Source organism: Pristiophorus japonicus, chromosome 13, assembly GCF_044704955.1.
Source record: "Pristiophorus japonicus isolate sPriJap1 chromosome 13, sPriJap1.hap1, whole genome shotgun sequence".
Classification (NCBI taxonomy): Eukaryota; Metazoa; Chordata; class Chondrichthyes; family Pristiophoridae; genus Pristiophorus; species Pristiophorus japonicus.
In genome coordinates this window covers 86,758,383-86,785,693 of record NC_091989.1, presented here as the reverse complement: position 1 = coordinate 86,785,693, position 27,311 = coordinate 86,758,383, and the positions used below count along the sequence as shown (strand labels likewise).

The following is a 27,311-nucleotide window of genomic DNA, read 5'->3' as shown; positions in this document are numbered from 1 at the left end:
CAACTAAGCTGTCAGCAATCTGTGCGATTCTTGTGTTGTTTCTCTCTCAGAGCCTCAAACTCACTTATTCCCAACAGCCCATGTCTCCAATTACAATAACATCAGTGAGCGAGGGAGTGTGGTACGGAGAGAGAGAGAGTGACAGAGTGTGGTACAGAGAGAGAGTGACAGAGTGCGGTATGGAGAGAGAGAGAGTGACAGAGTGCGGTATGGAGAGAGAGAGAGTGACAAAGTGCGGTACGGAGAGAGTGAGAGAGAGTGTAAAAGTGGGGAGAGAGAGAGTGACAGTGTGGAACTGAGAGAGAGAGAGTGACAGAGTATGGAACTGAGAGAGAGAGTGACAGAGTTTGGTACGGAGAGAGAGAGTGACAGAGTGTGGTACGGAAAAAGAGAATGACAAAATGTGGTACGGAGAGAGAGAGTGACAGAGTGTGGTACGGAGAGAGAGAGTGACAAGGTGTGGTACGGAGAGAGAGAGTGACAGAGTGTGGTACGGAGAGAGAGAGTGACAAGATGTGGTATGGAGAGAGAGAGTGACAGAGTGCGGTACGGAGAGAGAGAGTGACAGAGTGTGGTACGGAGAGAGAGAGTGACAGAGTGTGGTATGGAGAGAGAGAGTGACAAGGTGTGGTATGGAGAGAGTGACAAGGTGTGGTACGGAGAGAGAGAGTGACAGAGTGTGGTACGGAGAGAGAGAGTGACAAGGTGTGGTACGGAGAGAGAGAGTGACAGAGTGTGGTACGGAGAGAGAGAGAGTGACAAAGTTTGCTACAGTCGAGTGCGATATGAATTTCAGTTCCCCCCAGTAGCCTGCTGGTCACTGCCCCGTATATCAGTGGTGTAAAGGAGGATTGTGGAAGGTTCACTCTTACTTGTGGGCTCAGTTAGCGGATCCAAGTCAGGGCCGTGGTAGGGAGTTACGTTGACCTGAGCGACTGTGGTTTATCTAAGGGGCAATCAGCCGGGGCTTTCACCCCTGACCCCTCTGCTGTGACCCCTGGGACAAACCATGTGGGGTCGGTGGGGGACAGGATGCCCTCAGCAGTGAAGCCCCACACTGTCAAACAGCTTGCTGCAGCCCCAGTTTCTGACCGACGCACCAGGTGTGTTTCTATGGGTGAGATCATCGCTGGAGCTATGCTCCAAGGAGAGACAGTGCCCTCCGGAGCCATGAAGAATATCGGAATTGCACGTGTGAAGCTGTGAGGATTGGTCCGGGAGTTGGGGTCATAGACACTTGTTGTTACTGGAGTGACAATGTAAGATTCACATAATTCTGGGACCCCCTACTCAATGGACATGTGTCTGGAATTTAAAAGGGAACTGTGTTAGACTTCTGGAGGAGAAATGTGGACAGAAATATCTCACTATTAGGCGCCTTTGGACTAAACTAGGGCTTTTTAGATTGAGTTTGGACATTTTAAATTGTATGCTGGGTCTGCATAGGGCTGCTAACCCACCTGGGAGGCAGGCCCCAGGGAGACATTAGCAGTCTAACAAAAGGCCTCTTCCCAGGGACCCAGTTACATACATATTTTAATAGTTCTTAAAATGGCTATACAGAAAAACCCTGGCATCAGCAAAACACGCAACGGACAGTATCAGGGCCTGATTACATTCTAACAGCACCATTCGAAAACCCCATCGACACCTTTGGGAATCTTGTATCATGCCAATGTTCAATCAGCCCACCAAAATTCTCGCAAAGGGATCACATTAGAGTTGATCAGCCGCCAAAATCGCACAAAAAGCAGTCATCAGAAATCAATTGTGCACCCAAGTTTTGGCGCGAAATTTTAATCAGCCTCTCAGGTACAACTGGGGGGCCTTGCTGGGAGCTTGGGGGGGTAACCTTTGGGCTGAGGTAACACTTTTGAAGAAACGTACCCGAGAACACTCTGGAGAAGCACTTGGACTCTGGGCTCTTTGACTCTGGCTTTGAAACATCTAACTTGCCACACGAGGTTACAGCAAGGCAACAAGAAGAACCGAACAAGAAGCCTCGGAGTCACTGAAAAACCAACAATCCAGAGCTGACTCAAGGGAAAAAGTTATTTACCATCAAAACGTTGACCAGTGCTAATACCGAAGGCACCGCAACCAGCCAAAGAATCCACAAGACTGAGGAGAGAGAAAGCAGTGTGCAACTGGTCTAAACTGTGGAGAAATCCTTTGGTGAGCATGGTCCCTGCAATTTCAGAGCCTAGCTTAGTTCGTGTGGTGGTGGGAGGTGTTTTTTTTTCACTGCATAACCTCTGTACCCATTGCGTATACGTTTTCCCCCTTTCTCTGTACGTTTTGTTATATGCTTTGTTATATATTGTTAATTAGTATGGTGTGCTATTTTCTAAATAAAATATTTGTTCTTGCACCAAACAGTTGTCTGTCTACATCTATCATATCCCCTAAATAATTCCAAGCCCTAGAACCAGGGAGTGGGACGATTCCAAGTGTCAAGGTCAGAAAAGGCTGACAAACCCACCACCCGCTACAGAGCTCAGACCAGCACTAACCCATGTTCTGCTCTCCCTCGCTCTAGATTACTTCGCCTCCCACATGGGCGACTACGAGGATGTTCTTGCCTGCTTGGAGACCCTAAACCTTTCGATTCTGAAAGCTATGGACTATACCAAGAAGGTGAGTACCACGGGGGGTGGGGGGGGGGGCTGGTCCTGGGGATCCCACACCTGATCACTCCTAGTCTCACCTGGTCACTTCTAGTCATTCCTGGTCACACCTGGTCACTCCTGGTCACTCCTAGTCACTCCTGGTCACACCTGGTCATACCTGGTCACTCCTGGTCATACATGGTCACTCCTGGTCATACATGGTCACACCTGGTCACTCCTGTTCACTCCTGGTCACAGGGGGCCCTGGCCCTGGGGGGTCCCACACCTGGTCTCACCTGGTCACTCCTGGTCTCACCTGGTCACTCCTGGTCACAGGGGGCCCTGGGTGGGGGTGGGGGGTGGGGTGGTCCCACACCTGGTCGGCACGGACAATGGCCTATTGTGTTTGATGGGCTGCAGGTGATACGATTGGTGCAGCACACTGAGCAGAGTTGTGACATCACTGGGTTGTGACCTTTCAGCGGGGCATGTGTGTTAAGCCCCAGAGAGTGAGGCAGGAGACTGGGGGTTTAGGGGTGTGGACACTGACATGAACCTTTCACCTCGGGTTAAAGTGGCTGTGTCGTGGGTGGGGCCTTGGTGGGGAGGGAGCGGGGTGGGGGTGATTACACTACCCCCTTCTGTTTCTTTGTCTCTCTCTATCTGTTTATCTCTCAGCCTCTCTCTCACGCTGTGTCTGTATCTTCCTATCTCCTCCTGTCTTTCCCTCTCCCTCTTTCTGTCCCTCACTCTCTCTCTCTCTCTCTCAGTCTCTGTCTCTCTTTCTGTCTCTCTGTCTCTCTCTCTGTCTCTCTTTCTATCTCTTCTGTCTCTCTCTCTCTCTCTGTCTCTCCCTCTCTCACTGTCTCTCTTTCTCTCCCGCTTTCTGTCTTTCTCTGTCTCTCTCTCCCTCTTTCTGCATCTCTCTCTCTCTCTCTGTCTCTCTCCCTCTCTGTCTCTTTTTCTCTCCCGCTTTCTGTCTCTCTCTTTCTCTCTCCCTCTTTCTGCATCTCTCGGTCTCTATCTGTCTCTTTCTCACGATCTCTCTCTGTCTCTGTCTCTCGGTCTCTCTCTGTTCCTCTGTCTCTCTCTCACCGCCTCTCTCTGACTCTCTCTCTCGCTCTGTCGCTCGGTCTCTGTCCCTCTCTGTCTCTCTATCTGTCTGTCTGTCTCTCTCTGTATCTCTCTCTTTCTGTCTCTCTCTGTCACTCTGTCTCTCTTTTTCTCACTGTCGCTCTCTCACTCTGTCTTTCCCTCTCACTCTCTATCTATCTCTCTCGGTCTCTCTCTCTCTTTCTATCTTTCTCTCGGTCTCTGTTTCTTTCTGTCTCTCTGCCTATCTGTATCTGTTTCTCACGTTTTCTCAGTATTTCTCTCTGCCTATCTGTATCTCTCTCTCTCTCTGTCTCTCTCTTTCTCTCTGTCTCTGTCTATCTCTCTCTTAGTTTCTCTTTCTCTCTCTCTGTCTCTCTCTCGCTCTCTCTGCCTATCTGTATTTGTCTCTCTCTTGGTCTCCCTCTCTCTCGCTCTCTCTCGGTATCTGTTTCTCTCTATTTCTCGCAGAAAGGAAACAATGCCATTACTTTTCTGAGCGGTGGCTTGCTCATTTGAGAAAAGCCAACCTGTTCCATTCCCCCTGGGTGCAGAAAGTGATGGTGGGTACACAGTCTCCCTGGATACCTGGAACACAATATGGCCTTCTGAGTCAGAAGGTTGTGGGTTCAAGTCCCACTCCAGGGACTTGAGCACAAGAAAATCTAGACTGACACTCCAGTGCAGTGCTGAGGGAGTGCTGCACTGTCGGAGGTGCCTTCTTTCAGATGAGACGTTAAACCAAAGCCACGTCTGCTCTCTCAGGTGGATGTAAAAGATCCCACGGCACTATTTTGAAGAAGAGCAGGGGAGTTATCCCCGGTGTCCTGGGCCAATATTTATCCCTCAATCAACATAACAAAAACAGATTATCTGGTCATTATCACATTGCTGTTTGCGGGAGCTTGCTGTGCGCAAATTGTCTGCCGCGTTTCCCACATTACTAAACACCAAAAAAGTACTTCATTGACTGTAAAGTGCTTTGGGACGTCCGATGGTCGTCAAGGCGCTATATAAATGCAAGTCTTTCTTTCTTCTGTGTGGGATCGCAAATGAGCCACTTTAATGTGATGCCCTCCCTCAGTCGTGTGATCACTGCCGTTGAGAGGGCCAATCGCCGGTCTCCCTGTATCAGTGACTCTGCAAACCTGGCATCCAACAGGCCGGCTTAGGGCAAGCTAGATCATCATCATAGGCAGTCCCTCGGAATCGAGGAAGACTTGCTTCCACTCTTAAAGTGAGTTCTCAGGTGACTGAACTGTCCAATATGGGGATTATAGTCTCTGTCACAGGTGGGACAGATAGTCGTTGAGGGAAGGGGTGGGTGGGACAGGTTTGCCGCACGCTCTTTCCGCTGTCTGCGCTTGGTTTCTGCATGCTCTCGGCGATGAGACTCGAGGTGCTCAGTGCCCTTTCAGATTCACTTCCTCCACTTAGGGCGGTCTTGGGCCAGGGTCTCCCAGGTGTCGGTGGGGATGTTGCATTTTATCAGGGAGGCTTTGAGGGTGTCCTTGTAACGTTTCCTCTGCCCATCTTTGGCTTGTTTGCCGTGCAGGAGTTCCGGGTAGAGAACTTGCTTTGGGAGTCTCGTGTCGGGCATGCGGACAATGTGGCCTGCCCAGCGGAGCTGTGATTAGTGAGTACAATTCTCAGACTAACCAAGGAGTTAGTCTGCTACCAGCTGCTCAGATTCTGGCCTTCTAGAACACTCTGATATTTGAGGGCATATATTGCTCGGGAATTTACACCAACTCAAATGTAGCCATTCCTATTGAAATGGTGCATTGGTGCCATGGCAACGCTGGAGCCCAGTGACCCTGAGTGCTTTGCCCGTACAGAAATCCGGTGTAATTAACCATGTCAATTGCACGCCTACTGACCCCATTCATCTGCTGGGGGGAGGGGGGCAGTTGCTCAGACTCCTCCTTCGAGACGTCTGGTGGCCACGAAAGGCGCGAATAAATACAAGATCATCAGCGGCAGGTCGGGGCCATGGGGGAAGCGGCGAGCAGTCCGGGAGCAGCGTGATGGCGCACCACTGCAAGGTGGTGCAGGAGGGCGACGGCAGTGAAGAGGGTGACTGGATTGGACATCATCAAGGTCCAGGTCGGTGATTGGAGCGCGGGCAGGTACAGCAGGAGCGGCGAGGTCGGGGAGAAGGGGCGGCGAGAGATTGTAGAGGGACGTGATCGGGTCCCAGGGGGAGGTGAGAGTTAGGGGCCGAGAAGAGGCGAGGGCCCAGGGGCTGCACGGGCCAGCCCACACTGCGATATGTGCGCGCACTAGGTCCGTGCAGCAGAACTGGTCTCCAGTTGTCCTGGTTAACCCTTGCCACTGGACCAAGACCTAGCTCTGTCGAGCCCGTGTGGTGGCTGGTGTGCAACGACCACCACACGTTAAAAAAATCCACACACAGGCATCTTCCACCCTTCAACATGGTTCGGGATCTGGAATATTAGGTCCTTCATTGATACACCTGTGAACTCATCCCTTTTCGCGTGGAAGCAAGTCATCCTCGATAGGAGGGAGCGCCTATAATGATGATAAATACAAGGCTGTCTTGTTCCTGTGTGAAGTCAGCGAGCGTTCGCACTCCTAGTCTGGGAACCGTCACTTTAACACCGCTGCAAAAACAACACAAGTAAAATCCCTCGGCACTGGCTGACGGCTTCAAATGCAGAGAAAGGTGCAGGGCTCCTCGGCTGGTTTATGTCGGAGTGGCTCGACAATTACAGCAAGGCTGAGAGTGGGAGCAACCCAATCGATGGCCAAGCTCCTCAACCTCTGACCCATTGCTCCTAATAACTGGAATAGACACAGGCCCTTGGTACTGGTGAATGAGGGGGTATGTGGAGTGAGGGGGAGGGGAGGGAGGTGAAGCGGAGTGGAGTGAGGGGTGTGGGAGTGGAGTGAGGGGGAGGGGAGTGGAGTGAGGGGGAGGGGAGTGAGGGGGATGGGGAGGGTATAGAGTGAGGGGGAGGGGAGTGAGTGGGAGGGGAATGAGGGGGGTGTGGGGTGAGGGGGTTGGAGTGAGGGGGAGGGATGTGGAGTGAGGGTTGGTGTGGAGTGAGGGGGAGGGGAGTGAGGGGGGGTGGAGTGAGGGGGGTATGGGGTGAGGCGGGGGGAAGGGTGTGGAGTGAGCGGGGTGTGGAGTGAGGGGGAGGGGAGTGGCTTGAGAGGGGTGTAGAGTGAGGGGGAGGGGAGTGAGGGGGAGGGTGTGTCAGGAAAGAGGAGGGTATAGAGTGACTGGCGATGTGCTAGCCCCCATCCATTCGCACGGAGAGTTCAGCTAATTGGGTCATTTTCAAATTGGTAACATTATTAATATTTCACTATTTCTTGGGCAATAAAAGCCTGGAATGACATTAGTTCAATCATACTTCCCTCGGTCATACTCAGGCTCTGATTAATGTGCTAATAAAATCTGGGAGAGGAAATGAATGCATTGGAACAAGTTCATTCCTCTCAATCTGTAAATGACAGCACAGAGTAAGTTAATTACCCTGCCCCCAGCTAACACTGAGTTGACCTACATATGTCTGGGCACTGCCCTGTCTTACAGAGACACCATCCCGTAAAGTTATTCAGAAAGTTGCCTCTGTTTAGGAGTATTAGAGTGACTATATTATCCGTCTTTGGGAGGAGACGTTAAACCGAGGCTGCGTCTGCCCTCTCAGGTGGATGTAAAAGATCCCAGGGCACTATTTTGAGGAAGAGCAGGGGAGTTATCCTCGGTATCATGGCCAATATTTATCCCTCAATCAACATTGCTGTAGCAGATGATCTGGTCATTATCACATTACTGTTTGTGGCAGCTTGCTGTGCGCTAAGTGGCCCCCATGCAGTGTCTGCACTTCAGTATTTAATTGGCCGTGAAGCGTTTGGCATGGAATGAGATGGTGAACGGCGGGACATTAATGCAAGTCCTCCTTCCGTCTTTCTTCACAATGGAGAAACACAGAGTATAAACAGTATCACTGTGACTCCAGGGTAATGGAGCCATGTGATTGGCTGATCTAGGCCCTATCAGTGCAGCTGGGGTGTGCAAGGAGTCAAGTGTGAATTGGATCACCCCGTTTGAGTGGAATGTTTGGGAATGTTACAGATGATGTTCAGTGGGAGCGACAGCATTATTCCTGGAGCAGCTGTGCTGGTTGGCATCTTCTTATAAGAGTCGAAGAACTGAAGGCCCAGGGGCAGGAGTAGGCCAAACATCGCCTTGAGCCTGCTCCACCATTCAATAATATCATGTACCAGACACTCCACCCAGCTGGATCTCCCCTCGAAGTGCCGTACCTAGGATTCTACAATGGCACATTGCTCCCAGTTTGAAATCCCAAATTATCACCCAGAGTTTGCATGCAATTGTAGAGATTATGCAACATAAGAACATAAAAACATAAGAAATAGGAGCAGGAGTAGGCCATTTGGCCCATCGAACCTGCTCCACCATTTAATAAGATCATGGCTGATCTGATCATGGACTCAGCTCCACTTCCCTGCCCGCTCCCCATAACCTTTTACTCCCTTATCGCTCAAAAATCTGTCTATCTCTGCCTTAAATATATTCAATGACCCAGCCTCCATAGCTCTCTGGGGCAGAGAATTCCACAGATTTACAACCCTCTGAGAGAAGAAATTCCTCCTCATTTCTCCCTTAAATGGGCGACCCCTTATTCTGAAACTATGCCCCTAGTTCTAGATTCCTCCACGAGGGGAAACACCCTCTCTGCATCCACCCTGTCAAGCTCCCTCATAATCTTATACGTTTCAATAAGATCACCTCTCATTCTTCTAAACTCCAATGAGTATGGGCCCAACCTGCTCAACCTCTCTTCATATGTCAACCCCCTCATCTCAGGAATCAACTTGTGAACCTTCTCTGAACAGCCTCCAATGCAAGTATATCCTTCCTTAAATACGGAGACCAAAACTGTACACAGTACTCCAGGTGTGGCCTCACCAATACCCTGTACAGTTGTAGCAGGACTTCTCTGCTTTTATACTCTATCCATAAAGGCCAACATTCCATTTGCCTTCCTGATTACTTGCTGTACCTGCATACTAACCTTTTGTGTTTCATGTACAAGGACCCCCAGGTCCCTCTGTACTGCAGCATTTTGTAATCTCTCTCCATTTAAATAATAATTTGCTTTTTTATTTTTCCTACCAAAGTGGATAACCTAACATTTTCCCACATTATACTCCACCTGCCAAATTTTCACCCACTCACTTAACCTGTCTATATCCCGTTGTAGATTTTTTTTGTCCTCCTCACAATTTGCTTTCCCATCCATCTTTCTATCATCAGCAAACTTGGCTACATTACACTCGGTCCCTTCATCCAAGTCATTAATATAGATTGTAAATAGTTGGGGTCCCAGCACCGATCCCTGCGGCACCCCACTAGTCAACCAGAAAATGACCCATTTATCCCGACTCTCTGTTTTCTGTTCGTTAGCCAATCCTCTATCCATGCTAATATATTACCCCCAACCCAGTGAGCTTTTATCTTGTGCAGTAACCTTTTATGTGGCACCTTATCGAATGCCTTCTGGAAATCCAAATACACCACATCTACCAGCATTAAGTAGCTCAGCATTAGCACAGCTAACACCATCACCATCACGGCTAACACCAACACCACCATCACCACCATCACGGCTAACACCAACACCAACACCACCATCACGGCTAACACCAATACCGCCATCACCTTGCCAGCGACACCCACAACCCGGGACAAATTTTTTTTTAAATTGCGTTCCCTCATTGGTTGGAAAAACATCATCACAATACATGTATTCCTCATTGAATGGGGACAGATTATTACTTGAGATGTGCTCCCTGATTGGATGGGGACAGATTATTACGAGAGATGTGCTCCCTGATTGGATGGGGACTGATTATTACGAGAGATGTGCTCCCTGATTGGATGGGGGCAGATTATTACTCGAGATGTGCTCCCTGATTGGATGGGGGCAGATTATTGCTCGAGACGTGCTCCCTGATTGGATGGGGACAGATTATTACGAGAGATGTGCTCCCTGATTGGAGGGGACAGTTGTCAATGTAGGGTTAGAAGGGTGACATGTTTTATGTGCACTGATTTGAAGAGGTGGTATTTTAATACCATTGTGTCACATTTGGCAACACGTTAAGTGCAGTTCTTTGGCTACAGTCGAGCCCTACTAGGAAGGTGATGAGACGGCCCCACCCATTTCACATTGTCCCTTACAGTCAGCACACAGGAGAGTTCTGATCCTTCGGTCACGATGTGTTTGGGGCCGGTCGGTGAATGCAGTGTCGACCCCACTGCACCACCCAATGACCCGGCTTCTCTCTCTGTCACCCAATGACCCGGCTCCTCTCTCTCTCTGTTACCCAATGACCTGGCTCCTCTCTCTCTGTTACCCAATGACCTGGCTCCTCTCTCTGTCACCCAATGACCCAGCTTCTCTCTCTCTCTGTTACCCAATGACCTGGCTCCTCTCTCTCTGTTACCCAATGACCTGGCTCCTCTCTCTCTCACCCAATGACCCAGCTTCTCTCTCTGTCACCCAATGGCCCGGATCCTCTCTCTCTCTGTTACCCAATGACCCGGCTCCTCTCTCTCTCTGTTACCCAATGACCTGGCTCCTCTCTCTCTGTTACCCAATGACCTGGCTCCTCTCTCTCTCTTACCCAATGACCTGGCTCCTCTCTCTCTGTTACCCAATGACCTGGCTCCTCTCTGTCTCTGTTACCCAATGACCTGGCTCCTCTCTCTCTGTTACCCAATGATCTGGCTCCTCTCTCTCTCTGTTGCCCAATGATCCCGGCTCCTCGTTCTCTCTGTTACCCAATGACCTGGCTCCTCTCTCTCTGTTACCCAATGACCCGGCTCCTCTTTCTCTCTGTTACCCAATGACCCGGCTCCTCTCTCTGTTACCCAATGGCCCGGCTTCTCTCTCTGTTACCCAATGACCCGATTCCTCTCTCTCTGTCACCCAATGGCCTGGCTTCTCTCTCTCTGCCAATCGATGCTCTATGCTGTTTTGCGGGGGGGGGGGGGCGGGGTGTGGGAGGCAAATGGCCGAGCGGCATTGCTTAAATATGGAGAATGAATGAAAAATCTTCCCATTTGGGGGATCTATGTGTGGAGAGGTAGGAATGTAAACACTGATAGCGCACAGGGCATTGGCAGTTGTCATGGAGATGTCTAGGTCCCAGGGTGCTTCACTGCCGCCCTGGATTGTGAGCTGCTCACCAGTGTGTTTATTTATTTGCTGTTGGGATGTGAGTGCCATGGGCAGGGCTGCTGATTATTGCCCATTATTGGTTGCCTTCAGCAGGTGATGGTAAGCCTTCTCCCTGAACCGTCGCAGTCTGTCTGGTGAAGCTGCTCCCATCATCATCATAGGCAGTCCCTCGAATCGAGGAAAATGGTGGCTGAACAGTCCAATTCGAGAGCCACAGTCCATGTCACAGGTGGGACAGACAGTGGTTGAGGGAAGGGAAGGGTGGGACTGGTTTGCCGCACGCTCCTTCCGCTGCCTACACTTGATTTCTGCATGCTCTCGGCGACGAGACTCGAGGAGCTCAGCACCCTCCCGGATGCACTTCCTCCACTTAGGGTGGTCTTTGGCCAGGGCCTCCCAGGTGCCGGTGGGGATGTTGCACTTTATCAGGGAGGCTTTGAGGGTGCCCTTGTAACCTTTTCCACAATGCTGTTGGGTAGGGCCTTCCAGGACTTGAACCCATTGACAGTGAGGGAATGGTGATATAATTGGGGATGGTGCGTAACCTGGAGGCGATGGTGTTCCCACCACATCGCTGCCCTCTTGGTGGCAGAGTTCGCAGCGGACCTTGTGCTGATGGGAAGGTCCCACCTCCAAGCATCAGTCGGCAGTGAGCAAAGCGACCTTAACCAGGGCAGCGTTTGGGCTTCTGCGCCCCTTGACTGGGAACCAGGGGGAAATCGGGCTGGGTTCCCGCTCCTGATTGCTATCCAGTGACTCTGTGCTGGAAATCCACACATAACCTGCAGGGTTACGGACCTAGAGCTGGGAATTGGGATTAGACTGGATGACCTTTGGTTGGACGGCGCAGATATAATGGTAAGTACTGCAGGGAATCGAATACGGCCAGGGTGGTCTCCTGGACTAGTGTCGATCGCCTGGATGAGGAACTTTCCCAGATCTTTTCTCCCTTTTTAACTTTTAGGACTGCTGACCGAGGACCGTGCAGCTCTTTATCGGCCGGCGTGGACACGATGGGCCGAAATGATCTCCCTCTGCGCTGTAAATTTCTATGTTTCCATGTAAATTGGCCTGCGTTTTTATCTGGTTTTTGCCTCTCCCAGGAGATCACATGGCTCCGGTTGGGGTGGAATGTAGAATGTTTCAGTGTAAGGGGTGTCGCAGTTGTTTGAGGCGGGGTGCTCTTTACCTTTCCGTCATTGTTCATTGTTCATAGTTCATAGGTTTATATGTAACCTTTAGGGCTGCTGACCAAGGGCCGTGTGGCTTTGTCGGCTGGCGTGGACACAATGGGCCGAATGGCCTCCTTCTGCTCTGTAAATTTCTATGTTTCTCTGTGTGGTCCGTGGGGGGGACAGGATGGGATTCTGCTGTGATGCAGTCAGTCGAGGAGGCGGGAGCTCGGAGCAGCGCGAGTCCGGGGTCGGCGAGAGGCCTATAAAGGCCAGCGGGAGTCGGGCAGTTTGAGCAGTCAGTCGAGGAGGCGGGAGCTCGGAGCAGCGCGAGTCCGGGGTCGGCGAGAGGCCTATAAAGGCCAGCGGGAGTCGAGCAGTTCGAGCAGTCAGTCGAGGAGGCGGGAGCTCGGAGCAGCGCGAGTCCGGGGTCGGCGAGAGGCGTGCCGGTGCAGCTACAGGGAGAAGGCAAAGATACAAAGGTGACGTCACAGCCGAGGGGGTAAGTGATTGGCTGGTGATTGGTGAGTAGTTTTTCTTTTTCTTATTGTATTGGTCAGTAACTTTTAACATTGTTATTACCAGTTTAAGTGTATCTAAGGGTTAAGACATGGCAGGAGAGCTCGGTCGGGTGTTATGCTCCTCCTGTACCATGTGGGAACTCAGGGACACTTCCAGTGTCCCTGACGACTACGTGTGCGGGAAGTGTGTCCACCTCCGGCTCCTGACGGACCGCGTTGCGAAATTGGAGCTGAGGGTGGATTTACTCTGGGTCCACAGCCAGATAGGGAATGGAAGACCAGCAGGAAGAGTAGTGCAAGGAAGGTAGTGCAGGGGTCCCCTGTGGTCATCCCCCTGCAAAACAGATACACCGCTTTGGGTACTGTTGAGGGGAATGACTCATCAGGGGAGGGCAGCAGCAGCCAAGTTCATGGCACCGTGGCTGGCTCTGCTGCACAGGAGGGCAAGAAAAAGAATGGGAGAGCGATAGTGATAGGGGATTCAATTGTGAGGGGAATAGATAGGCGTTTCTGCGGCCGCAACCGAGACTCCAGGATGGTATGTTGCCTCCCTGGTGCAAGGGTCAAGGATGTCTCGGAGCGGGTGCAGGACATTCTGAAATGGGAGGGAGAACAGCCAGTTGTCGTGGTGCACATTGGTACCAACGACATAGGTAAAAAAAGGGATGAGGTCCTACGAAACGAATTTAAGGAGCTAGGAGCTAAATTAAAAAGTAGGACCTCAAAAGTAGTAATCTCGGGATTGCTACCAGTGCCACGTGATAGTCAGAGTAGGAATCGCAGGATAGCGCAGATGAATACGTGGCTTGAGCAGTGGTGCAGCAGGGAGGGATTCAAATTCCTGGGGCATTGGGACCGGTTCTGGGGGAGGTGGGACCAGTACAAACCGGACGGTCTGCACCTGGGCAGGACCGGAACCAATGTCCTCGGGGGAGTGTTTGCTAGTGCTGTTGGGGAGGATTTAAACTAATATGGCAGGGGGATGGGAACCAATGCAGGGAGACAGAGGGAAACAAAAAGGAGACAAAAGCAAAAGACAGAAAGGAGATGAGGAAAAGTGGAGGGCAGAGAAACCCAAGGCAAAGAACAAAAAGGGCCACTGTACAGCAAAATTCTAAAAGGACAAAGGGTGTTAATAAAACAAGCCTGAAGGCTTTGTGTCTTAATGCAAGGAGTATCCGCAATAAGGTGGATGAATTAATTGTGCAAATAGATGTTAACAAATATGATGTGATTGGGATTACGGAGACGTGGCTCCAGGATGATCAGGGCTGGGAACTCAACATTCAGGGGTATTCAACATTCAGGAAGGATAGAATAAAAGGAAAAGGAGGTGGGGTAGCATTGCTGGTTAAAGAGGAGATTAATGCAATAGTTAGGAAAGACAGTAGCTTGGATGATGTGGAATCTATATGGGTAGAGCTGCAGAACACCAAAGGGCAAAAAACGTTAGTAGGAGTTGTGTACAGACCTCCAAACAGTAATAGGGATGTTGGGGAGGGCATCAAACAGGAAATTAGGGGTGCATGCAATAAAGGTGTAGCAGTTATAATGGGTGACTTTAATATGCACATAGATTGGGCTAGCCAAACTGGAAGCAATACGGTGGAGGAGGATTTCCTGGAGTGCATAAGGGATGGTTTTCTAGACCAATATGTTGAGGAACCAACTCGGGGGGAGGCCATCTTAGACTGGGTGTTGTGTAATGAGAGAGGATTAATTAGCAATCTCATTGTGCGAGGGCCCTTGGGGAAGAGTGACCATAATATGGTGGAATTCTGCATTAGGATGGAGAATGAAACAGTAATTTCAGAGACCATGGTCCAGAACTTAAAGAAGGGTAACTTTGAAGGTATGAGGCGTGAATTGGCTAGGATAGATTGGCGAATGATACTTAGGGGGTTGACTGTGGATGGGCAATGGCAGACATTTAGAGACCGCATGGATGAATTACAACAATTGTACATTCCTGTCTGGCGTAAAAATAAAAAAGGGAAGGTGGCTCAACCGTGGCTATCTAGGGAAATCAGGGATAGTATTAAAGCCAAGGAAGTGGCATACAAATTGGCCAGAAATAGCAGCGAACCTGGGGACTGGGAGAAATTTCGAACTCAGCAGAGGAGGACAAAGGGTTTGATTAGGGCAGGGAAAATGGAGTACGAGAAGAAGCTTGCAGGGAACATTAAGGCGGATTGCAAAAGTTTCTATAGGTATGTAAAGAGAAAAAGGTTGGTGAAGACAAACGTAGGTCCCCTGCAGTCAGAATCAGGGGAAGTCATAACGGGGAACAAAGAAATGGCGGACCAATTGAACAAGTACTTTGGTTCGGTATTCACTAAGGAGGATACAAACAACCTTCCGGATATAAAAGGGGTCAGAGGGTCTAGTAAGGAGGGGGAACTGAGGGAAATCTTTATTAGTTGGGAAATTGTGTTGGGGAAATTGATGGGATTGAAGGCCGATAAATCCCCAGGGCCTGATGGACTGCATCCTAGAGTACTTAAGGAGGTGGCCTTGGAAATAGCGGATGCATTGACAGTCATTTTCCAACATTCCATTGACTCTGGATCAGTTCCTATGGAGTGGAGGGTAGCCAATGTAACCCCACTTTTTAAAAAAGGAGGGAGAGAGAAAACAGGGAATTATAGACCGGTCAGCCTGACCTCAGTAGTGGGTAAAATGATGGAATCAATTATTAAGGATGTCATAGCAGTGCATCTTGAAAATGGTGACATGATAGGTCCAAGTCAGCATGGATTTGTGAAAGGGAAATCATGCTTGACAAACCTTCTGGAATTTTTTGAGGATGTTTCCAGTAAAGTGGACAAAGGAGAACCAGTTGATGTGGTATATTTGGACTTTCAGAAGGCTTTCGACAAGGTCCCACACAAGAGATTAATGTGCAAAGTTAAAGCACATGGGATTGGGGGTAGTGTGCTGACGTGGATTGAGAACTGGTTGTCAGACAGGAAGCAAAGAGTAGGAGTAAACGGGTACTTTTCAGAATGGCAGGCAGTGACTAGTGGAGTGCCGCAAGGTTCTGTGCTGGGGCCCCAGCTGTTTACATTGTACATTAATGATTTAGACGAGGGGATTAAATGCAGTATCTCCAAATTTGCGGATGATACTAAGTTGCGTGGCAGTGTGAGCTGCGAGGAGGATGCTATTAGGCTGCAGAGTGACTTGGATAGGTTAGGTGAGTGGGCAAATGCATGGCAGATGAAGTATAATGTGGATAAATGTGAGGTTATCCACTTTGGTGGTAAAAACAGAGAGACAGACTATTATCTGAATGGTGACAGGGTAGGAAAAGGGAAGGTGCAACGAGACCTGGGTGTCATGGTACATCAGTCATTGAAGGTTAGCATGCAGGTACAGCAGGCGGTTAAGAAAGCAAATGGCATGTTGGCCTTCATAGCGAGGGGATTTGAATACAGGAGCAGGGAGGTGTTGCTACAGTTGTACAGGGCCTTGGTGAGGCCACACCTGGAGTATTGTGTACAGTTTTGGTCTCCTAACTTGAGGAAGGACATTCTTGCTATTGAGGGAGTGCAGCGAAGGTTCACCAGACTGATTCCCGGGATGGCGGGACTGACCTATCAAGAAAGATTAGATCAACTGGGCTTGTATTCACTGGAGTTCAGAAGAATGAGAGGGGACCTCATAGAAACGTTTAAAATTCTGACGGGTTTAGACAGGTTAGATGCAGAAAGAATGTTCCCAATGTTGGGGAAGTCCAGAACCAGGGGTCACAGTCTGAGGATAAGGGGTAAGCCATTTAGGACCGAGATGAGGAGAAACTTCTTCACCCAGAGAGTGGTGAACCTGTGGAATTCTCTACCACAGAAAGTAGTTGAGGCCAATTCACTAAATATATTCAAAAGGGAGTTAGATGAAGTCCTTACTACGCGGGGGATCAAGGGTTATGGCGAGAAAGCAGGAAGGGGGTACTGAAGTTTCATGTTCAGCCATGAACTCATTGAATGGCGGTGCAGGCTAGAAGGGCTGAATGGCCTGCTCCTGCACCTATTTTCTATGTTTCTATGTTTCTATATGGTTCAATCGCCTGCTACCTCCTCACTAACATGAAGTATGGGCCGTTGGGGACGGTTGCAGAGGACGCCCCGGTGCCTGTGGGACAGTACCCCAGCACGAGGCAGTATCTTCGGGCGGGGGGGCGGAGGAAGGCTGGAAGTAACAGGAGAAAGGTTCTTTGTTCTGTGTGACTGAGACATTAATGAGGCAGGCGGAGTGATTCCACACGCTGCAGCTCGGCTTGTGATTGAGGTCAGACTCTCCACATGAAATGTCCTCTGTGTTCCTGGTGTCGGTCGCTTGATGCTGTCGGTGTGGATTCGACGGGCTGCGGCCCTGTCGGCATTAACCAGCGCAGGCAGCTTTGCTCGCCAGCCCAGAGTGAGCAGCCTTCACTCACTCCTTTTGTACTTGGCTTCCGTGTGGCCCTGGCTTCAAGCAGGCGCGCTGCAGTCATTACCCACAGATGTTCTGTGCGGGAAAATAAACGCTGAAAAATCACTCGACCCTTCCCGAGCTGGAGCGATTGCACAGGAGCAGCTGGAGTTTAGCTGGAGCATGCAGCGGAGGAGGGAGAACGGGGAGGAGAGGTCCCACTGGAGGGAGCAGCAAACACAATCATTTAACATACAGCTCACTGACCATAACATCAAATGTGCACAGTCGCTCAGTGAGTAACCCTTACCCTGCTGCACATAACCTCGGGCAAATGCCTGGGGCCTGGAGGCAGATGAGAGCAGGAGATGCACAATTATTTTTAAATGGTTGAACAATTTTTCGTTAGACAGGGGAGCAGAGGTCGTCGGGGAGGGTGGTGGGAACGGGTGATTGCAATGGGGATGAGCGGGAGCCTGCTCTCGGTTCCATATTCCACACAATATCCTGATTACTGACTGCTTCGTGTGCAGTACATGGAATGTCAGGAGACTCCGTGATAACGGTATCCGACTGGGAGCATCCTGTGCTGAAGGTCTGCAGGAGCCCTGGGCTGATAGAGTGCTGCAGTGCAGCCCGACAACGGGATGATACAGCCTGCCTCCTGCCTCCTCCCTCCCGGTGGCACCGACTCGCTGGGCTGGGGATCCCATAGTGGGGGGCTCTGTGGGGTGGGGGTGTATGGGGTGGGGTGTGTGTGGGGGGTGGGGTGGGGATCCCATGGTCAGAGTCCCTGGGGTGGGTCTTTGGTTGGGGATCCCATGGTGCCAGCTGCCCTTCAATACCATTCTCTGTGTTTGAGCCGCGACAGCGAGCCTGCTATTCGACTGTGGCATGCACCATCCTGCACTCTCTTTCTTTCTCCCTGGGGCCACACCAAGGCTCCTTGCACCATCTGCTGTTTATCAAATCATTAGACATGAGCTGGAAAGGTGGAACATTACTGCACATTCACATCTACTTTTTTTCCCGTTAAAATGAGCGAGCGCAGGACGAACTAGTGTTTAATTGGCGTTTCCGAATGTACCCAACGCAGCCCAACATCTGCTCCCGCACCCTGAGCTTTGACCTGTCACCGGGGCGTCTTGATTTAACAAACGAAAGCTGGAATGAAGTCCTGCATAGTTTAGCACTCAGCTATCACCAGCTCAATTAAAGTCTCCTCCCCAAGAGCCCAAGAAAGGAAGTCGCAGCGCCAGGATTATCGCAACATATCCTCACCCCCTCCTCCACTTACACTGTGGCCTGGTGCAGAACGACTGCAGTAAATGGCCACCTGTCAGAAGCTGTGACACGAGGTCAGGCCCCGCCTCCACACCTGTTATAATAAAGCGACAGATCATTTGGAGCAAAATTCACTGATTACCTCTGAGAATAATCGAATAAATAGAAGTCAAAAAAGAAAGTCTTGCGTTAATATAGCGCCTTTCACAACCTCATAGAATCAGAGAACGGTTACAGCACAGAAGGCGGCCATTCGTTCCGTCGATCCCGTGCTGGCTCTCTGTAAGAGCCCCTCATCCAGTCCCACTCCCGCGGCCTTTATCCCGTAGCCCTAAAAATTATTATCCTTCAGGTATTTATCCAACTCCCTTTTGAAAGCCACGATTGAGTCTGCCTCTACCACCCTCTCAGGCCGTGCATTCCAGATCCTGACCACTCGCTGCGTAAATAAGATTTCCCTTATGTCGCCTTTGGTTCTTCTGCCAATCGCCTTAAATCTGTGTCCTCTGGTTCTCGATCCTTCCACCAATGGGTACAGTTTCTCTCGATCTACTCTGTCCAGACCCCTCATGATTTTGAACACCTCGATCAAATCTCCTCTCAACCTTCTCTGCTCCAAGGAGAACAACCCCAGCTTCTCCAGTCTATCCACGTAACTGAAGTCCCTCATCCCTGATACCATTCTTGTAAATCTTTCCTGCACCCCCTCTAAGGCCGTCACATCCTTCCTAAAGTGCGGTGCCCAGAATTGGACACAATACTCCAGTTGAGGCTGAACCAGTGTTTTATATAAATGTTCATCATAACTTCCTTGCTTTTGTGCTCTATGCCTCTATTTATAAATCCCAGGATCCCGTATGCTTTTTTAACCGCTTTCTCAACCTGCCCTGCCACCTTCAATGATTTGTGCACATATACCCCCAGGTCTCTCTGTTTGTGGACTCCCTTCAGAAGTGCCTTTTCGTTTATATTGCCTCTCCTCGTTTTTCCTATTCAAATGTATCACTTTGTACTTTTCTGCGTTAAATTTCATCTGCCACCTGTCCGCCCATTTCACCAGCCTGTCTATGTCCTCCTGAGTTTATCACTATCCTCCTCACTGTTCACTATACTTTCAAGTTTTGTGTCATCTGTAAATTTTGAAACTGTGCCCTGTACACCGAAGTCCAAGTCATTTTTATATATATATATCATCAAGAAAAGCAGTGGTCCCAGTTCCGACCCCTGGGGAACACCACTGTATACCTTCCTCCAGTTCCAAAAACAATCATTCACAACTACTCTGTTTCCTGTCACTGAGCCAATTCCGTATCCATGCTGCCACTGTTCCTTTTATTTCATGGACTTTAACTTTGCTGCAAGCCTATTATGTGGTACCTTATTTAAACTCCTTTTGGAAGTCCATGTACACCACATCAACAGCTTTGCCCTCATCAACCCTCTCCATTACAGAATCCAAAAACTCACGATTTAATCACAATTTGCCTTTAACAAATCCATATTGGCTTTCCTTAATTAATCCATACTTATCCAAGTGACTGTTAATTTTATCCCGGATTATCATTTCTAAAATTTTCCCCACTACCGAGGTTAAACTGACCGGCCTGTAGTTGCTGGGTTTATCCTTGTACCCTTTTTTGAACAAGGGTGGAACATTTGCAATTCTCCAGGCCTCTGGCCCACCCCAATATCTAAGGAGGATTGGAAGATTATGGCCAGTACCTCAACAATTTCCTCCTTCACTTCCCTCAGCATCCTAGGATGCATCCCATTTGGTCCTGGTGACTTATCTACTTTCAGTACAGCCAGCCTTTCTAGTACCTCCTCTTTACCAATTCTTCTCCCATCCAGTATCTCCTCTACCTCCTCCTTTACTATGTCTATGGCAGCATCTTCTTCCTTGGTAAAGACAGATGCAAAGTACTCATTTAGTACTTCAACCAATCCCTCAGCCTCCATGCGTAGGTCTCCATTTTGGTCCCTAATCGGCCCCAACCCTCCTCTCACTACCCGTTTAATATTTCTATGCCTATAGAAAGCTTTTGGATTCCCTTTTATGTTAGCTGCCAATCTAGTCTCATATTCTCTCTTTACACTTCTTATTTCCTTTTCCACTTCCCCTCTGAACTTTCTATATTCAGCCTGGTGACAGTGCTATCGTCGCATCATCATCATCATAGGCAGTCCCTCGGGGTCGAGGAAGACTTGCTTCCACTCTAAAAGTGTATTCTCAGGTGACTGAACAGTCCAATACGGTAATTACAGTCTCTGTCACAGGTGGGACAGACAGTGGTTGAAGGAAAGGGTGGGTGGGTGTCTGATTTGCTGCACGCTCCTTCTGCTGCCTGCGCTTGATTTCTGCACGCTCTTGGTGACGAGACTCGAGGTGCTCAGCGCCCTCCCAGATGCACTTCCTCCACTTAGGGCGGTCTTGGGCCAGGGACTCCCAGATGCCAGTGGGGATGTTGCACTTTATCAGGGAGGCTTTGAGGGTGTCCTTGTAACGAGCCCCACCTGGGGCTCGCTTGCCGTGTAGGAGTTCCGTGTCGAGCGCTTGCTTTGGGAGTCTTGTGTCGGGCGTACAGACAATGTGGCCTGCCCAATTGTGGGACAGTGTTACCACTGAGCCACAGCTGATACCCGAAGACAAGATGGATTTAGAAGGGGAGGATGCTTGTTGATGACCTTCTGGCTTGTTTGAAGAAGTGACATGCCTGAGTGGGCAGTGGGATATCAAAAGGTGCACTTAGGTTCGCAAAAACTCTTTGATAAAGTTTTCCGTGAGAGGAGGCGTCTAACAGTGAAAACAGCAGCAATTCAAGGCAAAACCTGCAGGTGTATCAGAATTGGCTGAAGAAAAGGAAGCAGTGGGGAGTTAATGAAGTGATAAGCAGTGGGGGAGTGGAGAACTAAGTGCAGGGCCACAGGGCTTGGAGCTGGCGTTCCTACTGCTCTGAGTTGTGATGAATATATTAATGAAATCCAATATATACTGGGCAAGGCTGGAGATCTTTGTAAACCAGGGGACTGGTGAGATGCCTGAAACATAAGAATATCAGAAATAGGAGCAGGAGTCGGCCATTTGGCCCCTAGAGCATGCTCTGCCATTCAATAAGATCATGGCTGATCTGATCATGGACTCAGCTCCACTTCCCTGCACGCTCCCCATAACCCTTTACTTCCTTTTCGCTCAAAAATCTGTCTATCTCTGCTTAAATATATTCAATGACCCAGCCTCTACAGCTCTCTTGGGCAGAGAATTCCATAGATTTACAGCTCTCAGAGAAGAAATTCCTCCTCGTCTCAGTTTTAAATGGGCGGCCCCTTATTCTGAGACTATGTCCCCTAGTTTTAGTTTCCTCTATGAGTGGAAACATCCTCTCTGCATCCACCTTGTCGACCCCCCTCATTATCTTATATGTTTCAATACGATCACCTCTCATTCTTCTGAACTCCAATGTGTATAGGCCCAACCTACTCAACCCTATCTTCATAACTCAACCCCCTCAAGGAAACCAAAACTGTACGCAGTACTCCAGGTGTGGCCTCACCAATACCCTGTACAGTTGTAGCAGGACTTCCCTGCTTTTATACTCTATCCCCCTTGCAATAAAGGCTAACATTCCATTTGCCTTCCTGACTTGTGTTTCATGCACAAGGACCCCTGGATCTCTCTGTACTGCAGCACTTAGCAATTTTTTTCCATTTAAATTATAATTTGCTTTTCTATTATTTCTGCCAAGGAGGATAACCTCACATTTTACCCCACATTATACTCCATCTGCCAAATATTTGCCCACTCACTTAGCCTGTCTATATCCCTTTGCAGATTTTTGTGTCCTCATAATTTGGTTTCCCACCCATCTTTGTATCATCAGCAAACTTGGCTACAGTACACTCGGTCCCTTCATCCAAGTCATTAATATAGATTGTAAATAGATGAGGATCCAGCACTGATCCCTGCAACACCCCACTAGTTACTGTTTGCCAATCGAAAAATGACCCATTTATCCCGACTCTTTTTTTTTCTGTTAGTTAGCCAATCCTCTATCCATGTTAATATATTGCCCCCAACCCCGTGAGCTTTTATCTTGTGCAGTAACTTCTTATCAAATGCCTTCTGGAAATCCAAATACACCACATCCACTGGTTCCCCATTATCCACCCTACTCCACTACATCCATTATCTCTACAGCCACTTTTAAGACCTAGGATGTAAGCCAGTTACAATTAAAGGAGTGAGTGAAAATCTGCCATTGGGAAATTCACTGAGAGATGAGGTTCAATACATATAAGTGCAAGGTGTTGTACATTAATCGGAAAAAATAGGCCACAAGTAAACTTTGAATAACATAAAAATAGCTCAAGTTGAAGCAGAGAGATTTCGGAGTTTTTCTCTGTATCGAACTCCGTGCTGTTCCTGCCCTGGGGGTCTGTGATGGGACAGTGTAGAGGGAACTTTACTCTGTATCTAACCCGTGCTGTACCTGCCCTGGGAGTGTTTGGTGGGTTTGCACATTACACTAGGGAATGATGCGGCCGGGGTCTGTGTTAGAATCATGGAAATTTACAGCACAGATTTCGTCCCATCGTGTCCACGCCGACTGACCAAGAGCTATCCAGCCGAATCCCACTCTTCGTCCGTAGCCCTGTAGGTTATGGCACTTCATGTGCACATCCAAGTACTATTTAAATGTGGTGAGGTTTTCTGCCTCTATCACCCTTTCAGGCAGTGAGTTCCAGACCCCACCACCCTCTGGGTGAAGAAATTTACCCTCATATCTCCTTTAAACCTCCCCCCAATTACTTTAAATCTATGCCCTCTGGTTGTTGACCCCTCTGCCAAGGGAAACAGGTCCTTCCTGTCCACTCTATCCGGGACCCTCATAATTTTATACATCTCAATCAGGTCTCACCTCAGCCTCCTCTGTTCCAAAGAAAACAGACCCAGCATCTCCAATCTTTCCTCATAGACAAACTTCTCCAGTCCAGGCAACATTCGTGTAAATCTCCTCTGCAACCTTTCCAGTGCAATCACATCTTTCCTGTAATGCGGTGACCAGAACTGCACACAGTACTCCAGCTATGGCCTAAATAGTATTTTATGCAGTTCAAGCATAACCTCCCTGCTCTTGTATTCTATGCCTCGACTAATAAAGGCAAGCATTCCGTATGCCTTCTAAACCACCTTATCTACCTGGCCTGCTACCTTCAGGGATCTGTGGACCTGCACTCCAAGGTCCCTTTGTTCCTCTACACTTTTCAGTTTCGTACCATTTATTGTGTATTCCCGTGCCTTGTTAGCCCTCCCAAAATGCATTACCTCACGCTTATCTGGATGGAATTCCATTTGCCACTGTTCTGCCCACCTGACCAGGTCATTAATATCTTCCTGCAGTCTACAGCTTTCTTCTTCATTATCAACCACACGCCCGATTTTAATATCATCTGCAAACTTCTTAATCATACCCCTTACATTCAAGTCTAAATCATTGATCTATACCACGATACGCAAGAGACCCAGCACTGAGCCCTGCGGAACCCCACTGGAAACATCCTTCCAGTCACAAAAACACCCAGTTATCATCATCATCATAGGCAGTCCCTCGGAATCAAGGAAGACTTGCTTCCACTCGAAAAGTGAGTTCTCAGGTGACTGAACAGTCCAATACGGGAATTACAGACTCTGTCACAGGTGGGACAGACAGTCGTTGAGGGAAGGGGAGGGTGGGACAGTTTTGCCGCACGCTTCTTCCGCTGCCTGCGCTTGGTTCCTGCATGCTCTCGGCGACGAGACTCGAGGTGCTCAGCGCCCTCCCGGATGCACTTCCTCCACTTAGGGCGGTCTTTGGCCAGGGACTCCCAGATGTCGGTGGGGATGTTGCACTTTATCAGGGAGGCTTTGAGGGTGTCCTTCAAACGTTTCCTCTGCCCACCTTTGGCTCTTTTGCCATGTAGAGTTCCGAGTAGAGCGCTTCCTTTGGGAGTTTCGTGTCGCGCATGCGAACAATGTGGCCTGCCCAGCGGAGCTGGTCGAGCGTGATCAGTGAAGGCCCTGCACTGTTGCTGAGCTCGAGCCAATCCAATGACATGGCCATTTAACAGGGTCCATTTAACAGGGTCCATTTAATAGGGTCTATTTAACAGGGTCCGTTTAATGGGGTCCGTTTAATGGGGTCCGCTCACTCGCTATATAGCAGCTGAGATAATTCTGACTCTTTATTGGAATGCCTGATTTTCTAACATTCCCAAAGCATTTTGCAGATAGCGAGGAATGAAGAAGGAACAGTTGCAGTAACGGGTTGATGAACGGGATGGCAGCGAGGCAAACCCCCATTTGGTTTCTGGGCCCTATTCGAAGTCCCGGTGATCTCACTCTGAGCCTGTGTGACCTGGTGTCTGAGGGTTGTTTCCATGGAGCAAGTGCACACCAAGTGACATTGAGATGAGCCTGTGTGTACTTGGTTCACCGATTGGGCCCTTTACAGCTCACATGCTCCTGCCTCCTGCGGAGCAGGAAAGCTGCACTCGGCCCACAGAGCTACCTCTCCTCTGAGAGTGGCCAAGGTCAATGTCTGTCGGGCACACAGTAATGATTCAGCCAGTCTCTGCACTGCCATTGATGAATGGTGATGGAGGAGGGCTGACCACACAGTGGAAACAAACTCGGTAACGTCATTGCTAGACAGCCAGCCAGATAATGGAGAGCCCTGTTGTTGGGGGAGATGGGAATTTGAGGAGAAGTTGAAGGGTTTAAAGCTCTTGATTAACAAAGATTGAGTGAATTGCCAATAAGACTGGTGAGTCCGTGTTTTGGTGATGATGGATGTGAGTGGACTTTGTTATGTCACTTATGATCACAGCACTGATACAAAGCATATACAACTTCGATGAAATAATTGTGGTGTGAGGCCCTGTGTTAGCCATGTGTGCATGTTACATTTCCCGTCTCTTGTCCTTCCCTTTGGCTTATGTTGGCCTTTGTTTAGTGGTAGCATCCTTGCCTCTGACCCAGAGGTCATGGGTTCAAGTCCCACTCGAGACTTGAGCACATAATCCAGGCTGACACTCCAATGCAGTACTGAGGGAGTGTTGCACTGTCGGAGGTGCCGTCTTTCAGATGAGATGTCAAGCTGAGGCCCAGTCTGCCTTCTCAGGTGGACGTAAAAGATGGCAAGGCATTTTCAAAGAGGTGCAGGGGAGTTATCCCCGGTGCCTGACCAATCCTTGTGCCTTAGCCAACATCACTAAATAACTGATTGTATCATAGTTACTCATATTGCTGTGTGCAAATTGGCTGCCGCGTTTCCGACATTACAACAGTCACTACACTTCAAAAGTACTTCATTGGCTGTGAAGTGCTTTGGGACATCCTGAGGTTTTGAAAGGCTCTATATAAAGGCAAGTCAGTATATTCTTATTTTCTTATCTATCTTTCTTTCTCTCTTTCTCGCTCTCGTGCTCTCTCTCTCTCTTTTTCTCTCTCCTCTCTCTCTCTCTCTTTCTCTCGCTCTCTCTTTCTCTCGCTCTCTCTCTTTCTCTCGCTCTCTCTCTTTCTCTCGCTCTCTCTCTTTCTCTCGCTCTTTCTCTCGCTCTCTCTCTCTCTCTTATTATTTCTTTCTTTCTTTCTTTCTTTCCCCTACAACAAACTAACTCCCTACTGTATTTCCCTTCACTCCCTCACATTCCCATCCAGCTATTGACTTCCCGTGATGAATTCCCTGAATCCCCAGTGTAATTCCACTTGCTGAAAGTGATAAGTGTGTGAAATCTCTCTGCACGCTTGCGTCTAATGTGGTAATTAACAATGTTATAATGAAGCTATCAAGCCGGCTTAGTTTACTCGGTGTCTAGTAGAGGTTTTACGTGAATTGAGACATTAGACATCGCTGAGCTGAGCGAAGTTTGACATCCATTTGGAATGCAGAACAAATTGTTGTCAGAATCAGGAAAGTTCATCTCTGGGAGTCTGCCCCACACTGAGATCTTCTTAGACATATATAGCAGTTTATATATTGGTGACACCACATGAACACAGACTTCATCTCGATGACAAGTTAACCCTTGCATACAATCCTCAAGGCTCAACTCTCCCCCATTACAATTGACCCAACTCTATCCTTTGTATTCCTAAATGATGGTGTCATAGTTTCTATTTGCTCCCATTGTCTAGAATTCTAATGGTACAAAACACTTCCCATTCAGTCCCATTATATATTATCCGAAGGAACCAAACCCATCACCATTCCATAGCCACTTTGCATTTCTAGAGCGCATTTGTCATTGTAAAACTTCCAGGAGTGTTTTCAAACAAAATTTGCCAGTGAACCACATAAGGAGATATTAGGGTCGAGGACAGCTTGGTCAAAGAGGTAGGTTTTAAGGTGCGTCTTAAAGGAGGAGAGAGGGCTGGAGAGACCGAGGTTTAGGGATGGAATTCCGGAATATAGGTGATTCTTTACCTACGATTGGGGCTAGATAAGAATGGAACCAGGCGAGTGCAGTCCCACCCAGCTGGACGATGGTGGAGAGGCGTTGGAGGAGGATGGAGTGGTCAACCATGTCAAAGGCTGCAGATGGCCAAGAGGGACGAGGAGGGATAGTTTACCATGGTTATAGTCACACAGGATGTCATTTGTGACTTTGTTAAGGGCCATTTCAGTGCTGTGGCAAGGGTGGAAACCTGATTGGAGGGATTCAAACATGGAGTTGCAGGAAAGATGGACACGGATTTGGGAGACAGAAAACACATTCAAGGACTTTGGCGAGGAAAGGGGTGTTGGAGATTGGGGGATAGTTTGCAAGGATACAGGGGTCAAGAGTGTGTTATTTGAGGATAATGGCAGATGTGAGGGGGAGGGGAATAGTACTTGAGGAGTTGGAACCTTTAACAATCTCGGCTATCTTGGGGACCAGGACGGGAAGTTGGGTGGTCAGCAGTTTAATGGCAATAGCTACGAGGGAACACGAGGTATGTCTCAT

General features: G+C 49.1%; 1 protein-coding gene across 1 annotated transcript in view; it reads left to right on the top strand.

The window, feature by feature from the left end:
• The window catches only part of necab2 (N-terminal EF-hand calcium binding protein 2), a 259,363-nt gene that overhangs the window by 71,703 nt on the left and 160,349 nt on the right, over positions 1 to 27,311 (top strand). Inside the window, exon 3 of the mRNA XM_070896707.1 lies at positions 2,540 to 2,637. Coding sequence (XP_070752808.1) covers positions 2,557 to 2,637 — 81 coding nt within the window. The 5' untranslated portion in view covers positions 2,540 to 2,556. The remainder of the gene's footprint in view (positions 1 to 2,539; positions 2,638 to 27,311) is intronic.